The sequence below is a fragment of the Seriola dumerili genome, unplaced genomic scaffold (assembly GCF_002260705.1).
Source record: "Seriola dumerili isolate Sdu_G_001 unplaced genomic scaffold, Sdu_1.0 BDQW01000258.1, whole genome shotgun sequence".
NCBI classification, from domain to species: Eukaryota; Metazoa; Chordata; class Actinopteri; order Carangiformes; family Carangidae; genus Seriola; species Seriola dumerili.
In genome coordinates, this window is record NW_019174513.1 from 415,240 (window position 1) to 427,622 (window position 12,383).

General features: G+C 42.3%; 1 protein-coding gene across 1 annotated transcript; it reads right to left on the reverse strand.

The window, feature by feature from the left end:
• Positions 1-3,381: 3,381 nt before the first annotated feature.
• Positions 3,382-9,497, reverse strand: LOC111230155 (neuronal acetylcholine receptor subunit alpha-7-like). Its single transcript, XM_022756763.1, has 10 exons — positions 9,434-9,497; positions 7,844-7,983; positions 7,284-7,328; positions 6,981-7,090; positions 6,817-6,896; positions 6,360-6,527; positions 5,687-5,881; positions 5,123-5,209; positions 4,875-4,984; positions 3,382-4,275 (listed from the first exon to the last, which is right to left on the reverse strand). Exons 1-10 carry the CDS (start codon positions 9,483-9,485, stop codon positions 3,382-3,384), a joined length of 1,881 nt encoding a protein of 626 aa, XP_022612484.1. The 5' UTR covers positions 9,486-9,497.
• Between the last annotated feature and the right edge of the window lie 2,886 nt (positions 9,498-12,383).

The window sequence follows — 12,383 nt, forward strand, 5'->3', positions numbered from 1 at the left end:
CACACTCGTACTCCTGCTCTCCCTTTGTGTCCGTCTTCTTCCTCTCCTCATTACCTTCCTCTTCTTTCCCCAACTCCAATGTCTCTTAATGAGATCTGGGAGACAATTACCCAACAGGCAGTGAAACGGCAGTTTTATATCGACCTGCATCGAGTGTCTGCACCCAGTAATTAATAGGTATTGACTGTTAGCGGTGTGGGATATAATGTCTGAACATCTGAATTTTGAAAAGCCAAGACCTCTCCTGAGAGACATTTTGTAAATGATCAGACTTCAGTGTTCAGTTTCAGTTTCTTACCAAACCTTCAATACATGAAGGGAAGAAGCTGATGCGTAGCTAGAAGCTTCATTTAAGGAAAAGTAAAATCCCCAAAACAAAAGAAAAAAAATAAAATTATAGGAATTGAGAAAATATGAAATGTTGTGAAATATTAAGATAGGTGGGTTGCATTGGCTCAGTTTGTTCACCCTGCAGGATATTCTCCCTGTACTGGTGGATTTTCTACAGTTGCAAAAACATGCAGTCAGAAGGACTGTAGTAGTCTGTGGAAAACCTGAGATGGGCTGGCAACCTGTGGGATCTCCTTGTTCCTTCTCACTATTAAAGTGTGAAAAGTTGACACACCAGAAATTAGTGTGTAAAGCACATAATTGTTGCATTATTACGTAGTCATAGCCTTTTTTTCATTTCAGTAGTTCTTTGACATTTTTTAAATGAAACTCTATTAAAATACAACACCATTTTAGCTCAGGTATTATCACCCCCCTCTTCTATATTCTCGCCCTCTCTTGTTTTTTTTCCGCATGAGCAAACACAATACAGAACTGGCAGCACTGCACAAGCAGCAGCAGTGTCAGTGAACAGTGGAATGTGTGTGTGAGAGCTGGAGAGCTTCAGGAGTATGTGTGGTCACTGCATTAGGTCTGCAGCAGGGTCCGTACTTCACCACTTGATGTGTGAGTGGGTTTCGTGTTCATGCTGCTCTGTGTGTGTGTGTGTGTGTGTGTGTGTGTGCGAAAACTGCAACCACACATGGCGGTGGCCCCTTGATACCAAAGACACGTTTTGTGCATGCCACTCTCCTGCTTGGTTTGTGTCGGTTTGCTTTGCTCCTCTGAACAAACAGCTCTGCGTGAGCTGTCGACTCAGAGCAGGTGGACGACTGAGTTTCTGGAGGAGGAGAGTATCTCAGATTTATTACCTGGGCTGTATTGCATCTCTCAGCAGCCCCACCAGGAATACGCACAAAAGGAGCTCAGTACGACATTGAAATGCACAGTGAATTGCTCCAATAGTGAGCTACCATTCTGGCACATACTCTAGTTATGATGAAACTGTTTAAAGCCAAATTGATAGCCTCAGGGCTGAAGGTTTAGAGTACTGCTGTGCCAATACACCAATTAACCAAATTCAATCATCATAAAGTGTTTGCATTATTTGATAGTCAATCATGTTACATGGGAATGTTTGCCAAGATCCATAACATAAATTTGATAAAGACACCCCCTGCCAATTCAGAATATATGCCCAGTCACCCCTAAATGCTGCTCTAAGTACAGTTTAAAAGCAGCAGCATCCCAGAAGAGAAGGGGGCGGAGATTCATTCCTCTTCATCTTCCCCCTCCCCTTCCTCCTCTCCCTCTCTCATTAATGAGCAATCAGTTAAAAACTTTATTGGTCCCTATTGGCTTTCTCAGCACATTTTCCTCCCTCCTCTGTTTCTACTAACCATGCACCTTGTTCTGCCTGTACTCGCTTTCGCTCTGCATCCTCTCCAGCTCTGCGCCTCTGCAAAGACCCCCCTTCCATCTCTCTTTCTTCTTTTTTTTTCTCCTCTTTATTGCTGTGCTTCATTACCTCCATCTTCCCTTTCCTCTCTCTGGCTCGTTCTCCTCTCCTTCCCTCCTCCTGCCCTCTGTTCCTGTGTCCTTTTAGAAACTTCGATCGCGGGGGAGGCGAGCCGAGGCAGAGAATAGAAAATTTGATGCATGTCCAGAGAGTAGAAAAGACGAGACAATTTATTTCACAATGTTTACAGCTCACTCCGTCACAACTTATTGGCATTCAAGTGTCCAACACTTCTGCAAAATGTATGTCATGATTCACATTCAAAATTGGGGTCATACGGATGATATTTTTCTGCATAAACCTGAGTGTGAGTGTGTGTGTGTGTGTGTGTGTGTGTGTGTGTGTGTGTGTGTGTGTGTGTGTGTGTGGATGGATGGAAGAGTGGAGGTGTGTGTTAAGATAAAAAGCCTTGTGAAAAATGATTCCTAGAAAAGCTGACATGATCTATGAGTCTGAACCTCATCAATACCTGCACAGGAAGACAATACTGTTTCACATAAATAAAAATTGGAGCTTTGAAATATTTCTTTTAGCTGCATTTTGCTTTGTTTGGATAATCACTAGTGTCTTCCATAACACTGAAATGGCCACGGTATACAGTATAATGTGAAGCTAACACTGTTGTTGAAGGTGATGCAGAGATTAATCTCTAAAATAATCATCCCATCACAAGAATGATTATTTTTCTGTTTTTAATTTCTGGAACTGGGCATTCATGTGTAAAAATACTGATCGCAACGATTCTGAACATCCTATTAACTTAAAAAATCTTGAGAAAACAAATTAAATTAAAAATGCATCGCAGTGGTTGCAAAATATGTGTACCGCAGTATCATTTACATTTGAGAAAATGTGCAACACAAGACTGCGCAGAGAAATTGTTCTGTGCTGTCATCAGAAAGCCCCCTTAGCGTCTCCATTGACAGTTGATGCAAGCTCAGTGAACAGGAAACCTAGTCAGTTTTAATGAAACTGTGAAAGTCTTAGCTGTTAAAGGAATCCTGCTTGAGTGTAAAAGCTCTACCATTGGACATGCAGCACATCAGCGTAAAGTGTTTCTACTGAGCAACTTTATGTCGCATCTCTCTCTCTCTCCATCTCTCTCTCTCTCTCTCTCTCAGCAGTACAAATACTTTACAAATCAAGTAAAGTCATGATGTCCAGTTTTCGCGTCAATTCTGGGATGAATTGACTTTACAAAACTCTTTTTTGTTATTTGTCAAGGATTTAGCTGATGATTTTGTCAGTCCACAAACCACCCACCCGAAGATCAATAAAATATCCTTAGAAACCACAGCAAAAAGAATGTGAGCAAGAATGTGAGTAAATGTGAGCACGATCCGGTATATATTAAAACACATGAAATGAAACTGTAATGTTTCTAAATCATAGTCCACTCCACATGTTACTTGGACTGTAGCAGGAAATATTTGCTGTTGTCTCAGTGTCAACAGCAGTTGTGCTTCCAACAAATCCTTATCTGTGTTATACTTTAACATCCCCTTCACTCTCAAATGTCTGTTTGTGGCCTCTCAGAGGAAGTCTTTTGACAGTGCTTCTCCAAAGTTGGGTGCAGCCATCAGGATAGCGATGGTACAGATGATGTTGAAAACACTGAATCCCACCAGGCACAGGCGGTCGATGACAGCTGCAGCAAACTGCCACTGCTCCGCCAAACTCAGCTGCCGGTCCTGCTCACGAACACGCTCAACTAAGAACTGCACCTCCACCAGAAGAGCCTGCAGCTGGTTGTCCACAGCCACAGACCGCATCACGCTGCTGTGGGTGTGCATGACAGCTGATCTCCCTGCTCCTGATCCAGCCTCTAAAGCACAGGGTCCAGAGGATGCGGTTGATGGGTCAGGGTCAGGGGACACTGGAGGTTCCAGCGGAGGGTTCCCGAACTTGGAAGATGGGAGGTGGTGGTGGATTGGTGTATCTCCAGCCGGTCCGCCTCCTGCTGCTGCTGCACCCTCTCCCTCTCCTCCGCCAGGTCCACTGTTAAACCTCCCATGACTGGTGGTTCTGCTCCTCTGAACTGGCTCCAGTTCCGCGGTAGTCTGGAAGGTCTGGAAGCCCATGTAAGGCAGATGACCATTAGGCTGGGAGTGTGGATTGGGGCTGGGATCTCTGTGGCTGTGGCTGGGATTAGGGGGGATAACAGCCTGGGAGTTGGGCCTGTGAGGCAGTGGGTGTGGGAGAGGGTAGTTGAGCTGGGCGAGGCTGGCCTGCAGGGAGTTGAGGCTCTGTGGGAGGATGGAGGGCACTGGGGTGGGGATGGTGGTGGTGGTAGTGGTGGTGGTAGGAGAGGACAGGGTCTTGCTCTGAGAGTCTGCCTGGCTGTTGGAAAGAGTTGGTTCCGCTCCCTCGCCTGGACGCTTCATCCGCAGGAACCAAGGAACCCACTGCAGCAGAACCAAGTGCACCTGACAGACAGGGAGACATATACTGATGAAAGACTTAAAGAGCACAGATGCACATTTAAGCTTAAAATCATCTGCATCCCATTTAATCACCATGTTATTAAACTTGTTTTTTTTTATCAGCTTAAGAGCATTGCAAAGATTTGACCAATGCTTGGTTTTCTAAACCACTAAAACACTCATACTGCAGTGGCTGTCTTTTAACTTTATATTTGATTTTAAAATGTAATATTTAACTTTTAGCTATAATACTAAGAATTCCTTACAAACCTTTATGTGATCTGAGATCCAGAACTCAAGACCAGGGGTTGTCGAGCTTTGAAAAGCTGGAATCATCTGCCTAAGAAGATCTGCTTCGCTGAGTCTGGGTCCTCTTTTAAATCACTTCCAAAATCACACCTTTATCATGTAATTTGACCTGATTTTAGCTGATTAGGATATTTTATGTTATTTTTTCTATTTCATTCCATTGTTTTTAGCCACTTTAAGCTTGTATTGTTCTACTCTGATTTCTCATGATATTTGTTTGAACTTTGTTTTCAGTGCTGTTCAGAAAATTGCTCCATGAATAACATTTATATTTTATCATCATTGTAGCTCACCCAACGCGGCATGTGCCCACTGTCGGGGTTGTGGTGATGGAACTGGAGAACGATGACTGTGGCTACTACTGACATCCCAACAATCACCATGGTGCTGGCAAAGTACTGACCTGTGACAGAAGACATTTCGCTCATAAGGGTGCAGGTAATCTGTATGCTATGAACAGTGTCAGCGTGCCCAAAACCCACTAAAACCCACAGATACACACATGTGCCCTGAGAGAAAAAAAAAACAAACCAAAACTGACCTATCAGTGGCACAGAATCTGAAGTGGCGGGCATAATCTCTGCAACCATCAGCATGAAGACTGTGAGAGAGAGCAGAACCGTGATGCCTGGAGGCAGACCAAGACACCAGGGAGCCGTGGGTTACAAAGAAAAGAGAAGAGAGAATTCTTAAGAGACAAAGTACATGCGTACACTTAGTGGAACAGTATATTTTGTATGCTGCACTTGACTTCTCACCACACTCATCTGTCTTCCTGACACACCTTGGAAAACTCATTTGATTTTTCTCTCTCATCTTCCCTCTCGCCTTTTCTATCTTTGTCTTTCCTCTGTCTCTGCTTCCCTCCATCTCAGCCCTCCTGACACCACACAAATGTTCTGTATACCTGATTGAAAGCTGTGAGTGAAAAGTGAAATAGTGAAAGTGAAGTGAAATAAGTCTGTGATTTCACAAGGAAATTGTAAAGAATTTTCAGCTTGAAATATATATATTTTTTTATCTCATAACAGATGCATCTCGAGTTTCCCCATTTTCTTATTTTCATGTCCATGTTCTTCTCCTTACTCCTTTTATTATTCCTCACCGAGGCTGATCTTCTCCCCGGAGTTGGCAGGGAGCAGGAAGACCAGCAGGGTCATGGAGGAGAGGAGCACACACGGGACGAGGAGGTTGAGAGCGTAAAACAAGGTCCTCCTCCGCAATGTCACCACAAAGGTAACGTCAGGGTAGGGCTCTGCACAGCAGTCATAGAAAACCTCATGACGACCTCCAGGGACCTCTGAGAGGAGAGGGACAGACGCAGCGAAGGAGGCATTATAATTCGGAAAACAAGACAGCTGAGAAAATGACACATCTCAGAAACTCAGTATAACTAATGAAGTGTGTTTTGTTGGAACTGCTGAATATTTTTCACTGAGTAAAAAGGAAATGGGAATTTAAAGAGCTGTGAGACAAGAGTGTAGAAATCTGACTTATTAAAATTATGGACTGTTTCTGCAGGAATTATGTTAGCATACTTAAAGTGCCTGAACGCGCATAAAAACATAAAATCTAAAAGTGTATTGTCATCAGGTTTTCATTCAATGAAGTGTTCATAAGGCACAGTCCAACTTCTCCTGCTAAAATCTAACTACACATCTAAATATAAATCTAATTAATCCTTATGTCTTTACAGGTACATTAGTGTATGACAGTAATGTAAGCACAGTTACTAAGCAACACAGTTTGTCATGCAGGGGCCCGACAATGCGTTTTACCCAGTAGGTCCCACTCTCCGTTGCGCATGTATCCTGATACGTCCGCCTCCTTCATCTGGATGTCCAGCAGCCAGCCGTCAAATGACCAGGAGCCAAACTTCAGCTCACAGCGCTGGATGTCAAATGGAAACCATCTCACATCCACGTTACATGTGCTGACGAATATTCCTTGACAAGCAGGAAAAAACAAAAAAAATCGGAGAAAATAGTTCACAGTGAAAGGAAAGTAATAGTTAATTAAAGTAAAATCATCCCAAGATGTAATAGGGGAGAAAAAGTTGATTAAAAATGTTGTTTGGTGCAGCGAGCTGGAAGTAAGCGAAGAAGAAAATATTTGATTGCAGTAAACATTCTTGGGATGAATTTGCTGCAGCATGACTAATGCTTGCGTGTATTACGGAATGACTGAAGACAGTAGTTTGGTTTTGAGGACAAGTGCTGCTTAATAAAAACTCACCTGGAGGCAGATACTCACAGAAGCCGCTGGAGTTCACCAGCACATTGGTCTTAAAGGTGGCATCGAACTTATCATGAGCGCTGAAGGATAACAACGCAGTGATGAGGCAGGTTAGAGCTCAGCGGAGGCCACTGTGTTTTGTGTGCGATTATATGTCCACGTACCTGTTGTAAAGCAATATATCAGGTGTCCAGACTTGGTCGGGGGTGAAACGGAGGTTCTTCACTCCAGGATACTCTGATTGGTTCCACTGGAGGTAGTGGTCGTACCACTGCTGAGAGACACAAGCACAACATACATAATGAACAAAAAGCGCTCAGATACATACACACAGGCACACATAAGACACACGCTGTCACTGTGGTTTTCCATATTATTGTTACTTCGGTTTATTCTGTCCACACAGCTTGCAGAATTTTCAGTACACAGATCAATATCACGTTATTAATGTTTTTCATTGCACTCACCATCTGCAGCCAGGCATTTGTGGTGAGGATCTGATTCTTTTCATCCTTGCACGATACAAAGCAAAGGGAAGAGAGAATATGTGATTCAGTTATTTAAGGATAAGCTCACACGTTTTAAACCCGTGTTAAGACAATATACTCAGGCACCATTTAAGGTGTTTTTAGTCACTGCAGTTGTTGCTTCCATCCATTCTGGAAATCCCTAAGAGATCCCTGTCTAATATGACTCCAGTGTAAGTGAAGAGGACAAAATCCACAGTCCTATTCTGTCTTGAAATACGTTCCTAAATTCAGCTTAAGATAATATAAGCATAAGGTGTGATTTGACTAATTCACACGGATGAGGACTCATGTTAACTCCAGCTGAACTCTTGAATGCGTTTTTACATTGGGGCTGCATTAGAAGGGGGTTCTTTTCATAGCCAGTAATTGCAGCAACTAATAACTCTTTAAATGTACATGTGGGCATGTGAGTATTGTTTTAAGATAGCCTTGAAAAAAATTGTGTTTGTATGCACTGTGTGACTGCATGCAAGACTGCAATTACGCTACATCCGTACCACATCCATGACCTGCATTAGAGTAAAGGAGAACTGAACAGTGAGAGTCTGGGAGTCGTTGGCCACCGGTCTCTCCATGGGGTTGTAGTCCCTCAGCAGCTCCCTGAGCAGAAAGCGCTGGTGAGGACCCTGCACTGATACTGAACGGGTTGATGGAGGGGAAGAGAGAGGGTGGAAAAATGGGAGAATAACAAAAGAAGAACAAGAGAAAAAGTGACAGTTAAAGTCAGGAAAGATCACGAGAAAGCACTGAAGGGAGGGCTGCAGCGGAGAAACGGTGTGATTACAATGACAGTTTGGGAAAAATAGTGGTGTATAATTTGTAGGCCAGGTGAATGAAAGAGAAGAACAAACACACTAAGTGGACATGCTGCAGTGGAGGTAAATCAAAGGGTGGGTTTTTGGAGGTATAATTGGAGGTAATGTTTCAAAGGCATTGTTGCTCTTGAAAGAGCACAAATATATTTATTGGAATTGATGAAAGAGAATGAGTATTTGTGAGAGAAAGAGAGGAGAAAAGGCAGGAAGAAAAAAGAGAGAGGAGCAAAGAGAGAAAAAAAATCCCTTCCTCCTAATCAGTTACGTCTCTGATTGATCACCAGCAGACAGTCAGACTCTTTCCACCGCTGTAAAAATGTCACTTTCATTCTATGCAGGAAATAGTGAGGCCATTAAACACTGAAACACCCCAGACAGACAGACACAGCACTCACGACGATGAAAGCAAGGAGCTCTCTCTCTCTCTCTTCGCCCTATAACTCCACCAAAGGCTTCGATTCACTCTTGATTCATTCTCCACAATGTGATCACCACGATGTGGAGGGGGCAGCTATATCGTTGGCGGATTGTAACTGTAACACTGGAATTGTTCAAAAGCTACTAGGTACTTAAAATAGCTCCACAATCCCTGTTCTGCAGCCAAACAGTACCTGCAACTTTTCAAACCACATACAGTGAAGTGAGAGTGCTACAGTGAATGGTCTGAGATTTATGCACTCACTGTGTGGTGTCAAATCTATAGTCACTTACTGGACCATAATTAATATCAATATGGCTCCACAGATGGTACGCCTATAATTTACATGAATAGTCCCTGGTGCCCATAATGTCCAGGCGTAGTAAATTAACCTCTGGCAGCCTCATAATCACCCTTCTCTTTCTTTCAGTCTATCTATCTATCTATCTATCTATCTATCTATCTATCTATCTATCTATCTATCTATCTATCTATCTATCTATCTATCTATCTATGTCTGTCTATCTACATAAAAATGCACAGCTCAGCTCTCTTGTCTGCAGTAAAGATGATTACATTTTATACTGTTGCTTACTCATCATAAAAATAAATCTTTTGTGTGTGTGTGTGTGTGTGTGTGTGTGTGTGTGTGTGTGTGTGTGTGTGTGTGTGTGTGTGTGTGTCTGGCTGCACAACAACAGACAGTCTCTGCGTGAGCTGCTGTGCACAGTTGTGGAGCACAAACCGCTCAGTGGCACAGACACTGAAGACCAAATGTAGTATACAGCACGCAAAGAAAAACACACACTTGTTCGAGCACAGTTTCACTTAAAGCGCCAACGAAAGTCACTCACCTCGGAGCAGAGTCGCGAGTATCAACAGCCAAAGAGCCACAGCCTGCCACATACTGCGTTCATCTGAATTGAACAGAGAAAGAGTGGAAGAGGGAGAAATAGAGAGAGAGAGACAGAGCAGATGAAGGAGGATGAGAGAGAGAGAGAGAGAGAGAGATCCAGAGAAGAGAAGAGGGGTTGTGGAGAATAAGTGGAGAGAGTGTGATACCAGCAGTGGCAGAGCAGGAAAGGGAGGAGAAAGGGAGACGAAGAAGGAGCAGCAGAGACGGAGTGGGTGAGAAGCGCAGTGAAAGGAATACTCGTCTGAAGAGGAAGATGCTGTGTGTTGGAGTCAATCAGCTTCTGAGAGCCAGGTGTACCCCGGGCCACAGCTCATACTCACCCTTCATGCTTCTCTGCTCATCACTGCTTTTCTGATATGCACTTATCTGACATCACATGTCAGTCATCATCTATCATTTCACCATGGACCTATGTGCTTTTTTTTTATGGTTTTATGTATCTCAAGAGTGGCTTTGTTTTTTTGAGGGACTCATGAATATGGTCAGCCATCCAAGTAATGGTATTATACAGTAGCAGTCGTCCAGGTGTCTTTAACTCAATGTTTGAAAAGGAGATAGACGGAGGAAAATAAACATTTTCCTTGTAAACACACTAGTGACCTGGAAGGAAAGATTTCTAAACCAGTTGAAACATGTCTGTCCCTTTTCACCATCCAACTCTGTTTGAAAGCTGCTTCTTAAATACTTGAATCTGACATCAGCACATTCACAGAGTAATGCTGACACCCACAGGATAGCTTGGTAAAGTGCAAAACATCACTTGCCAGACAATCTGGGGGTAAAAGCTCATATGCACTGCGGACCAGTTCTTTAGTCCTCTAAACGCCACATGACATAATAAGCTTGGGCAAGAGAGCTCAGAGTTCAGATGGTAATACCTATCATTGTATTCCATTTATTCTATACATTTGAATTTAAGTATACAGAGGGGAAAACCCTGCTTCAGCGACATACTGTACATGTGTCATTTTGGTTGTATCACACTCCAGTAACACGTCGAAATTTGAAATCTTATTGCAAGTATAATGCAGAAAATGTATTCACAAGTATCATACGTAAAAGTACTTCATGCAGAAAAATGGCCTCTGTGACTGTTAGACTATTACATATTATATTTTGATTACTCACACATTAATGTGTAAGCAGCATTTTACTGTTGTAGCTGGTTGAGACGGAGTTCATTCATACCTATTTTATATGAGGCTGCAACTTATGATTATTTTCGTTATTCTTTATTGCCCTGATTATTCTCTCAAATAACTGGTTGTTTGGTCAGTAAACATTCAGAAAACAGTGAGAAATGCCCTTCACAATTACTCAGAGCCCAAACAGACACTTCCACACTGCTTGTTTTGTGCAACCAGTAGTTTAAATCTCAAAATTATTGACAGGAAAACCACCAAACCCTACCATTTGAGAAGCTGAAAACATGAAATGTTTGGCATTTTAGTTTCCAATTTATTTTCTCTTAATCACATAATCATTTCAGCTCTACTTGTATCTTGTTTGGTAGTTTAATCTGTAATAAGAATCATATTTTTTCAGATCTTCATATGCTGTGAATATGTAAAAATCCTCATTTGTAACAACTGTCAAATAAATGTAGTATAGAGTCAAAGTTACAATCTGTCCCTCTGGACTGTAGGGAAGTCAAACGTGGCATGCAAAGGAAATACTAGTACCTCAAACGTGTACTTAAGGACACAGCTGCAAATAAAAACTATCTGAGCCTTGCCGATGCGGCTGCGTAGTAAATCTGGGTAACATGAGCTTTCAAGCGAGAGAATAAAAACCAAGACTTTGATCACAGTGAGTCAGACTGGGAGCAGTTCTTCCCAATTATCAGATGAAAAATGTGATGACACTCTTGAGAGTGTAAATGGGGAGGGAGCAATAGATGAATGGAATAACACCGTGTGTGCAATGATATTGCATAATGCATATGAATGCATCCCTAAAAAGAAAATAAGTGTCGCATGGGTGATAAAAGCATGTGATACAGTAGTCAGAGGTGGGAACCATGCCAACAGAGCATTGAGAAAGTACTGAGAGCAAAGCAATAGAATGTAAAAGGTTGAGAGCTAAGGCTAGGAAAGTGATTAAGTCTGTAAAAGAAGAGTGTTGGAGAAGATACTGTGGAGGTCTAGGTGAGGAGACATCTGTTGGAGAAACATGGGCAGCAGTTCACCAAATGTCATGAGTTTTAAAGAAAAAGAGAAAGCCAGCATTAGAGGAGGAGGGAGTGGGCGCTGCAAGTGATACAGAGAAAGAAAACTGTGTGAGAATAAATTTAAGGCTTTTCTCAGTGGAACAAACATTGGCAAGGAAGGTATATGGAAAGGGAATAAGAAATTGAGGCAACACATATCCAATCTTGAGGTAAATGAAGCTAATGCTGATGCTGTTAATCTATGTTTTACATTGGAAGAACTATGCAGAGCTATAAAGAAAGGGAAGAACAGCTCCTGGAAAGGATGACATAAGCTGTGAGTTGTTTTAAGAGATTAGATGATGCAATGTTACATGAAATGTTACATACTCTGATAAATAATATATGGAGAGAAACAACTCTTCCCACATCCTGGAAACAAGCATACAATTTTAAAACCAGGGAAAGATGCCACGCATGCAGGGTCATATACTGCAGATCTATTGCACTGACAGCACTGTTGTAGAGGGAGGAACACCATGTGCTCTTCCTTGACTCTGAGATAAAAATGTGATAAATAAAGAGGGAGTAGTGGCAGTGTTTCTTTACACTGAGAAGGCATACGACATGTTATGGAAGGACACGCCCATTATAAAGCTATATGAAGCAGGAATACAAGGGCACTTACTTAATTAACGTATTCATGACTTTTTGAAGGACAGGGTAATGCAGTTTTCTC

Excerpts from the sequence above, each read along its gene's own strand:
- LOC111230155 (XM_022756763.1), bottom strand. The coding sequence starts at position 9,485 with ATGTGGCAGGCTGTGGCTCTTTGGCTGTTGATACTCGCGACTCTGCTC. Across the intron at positions 6,528-6,816 it reads CTGTGAGTATCTGCCTCCAG|GAATATTCGTCAGCACATGT; the intron begins GTGAGTTTTTAT and ends CTGCTTGTCAAG. Across the intron at positions 4,985-5,122 it reads AGATTCTGTGCCACTGATAG|GTCAGTACTTTGCCAGCACC; the intron begins GTCAGTTTTGGT and ends CTTCTGTCACAG.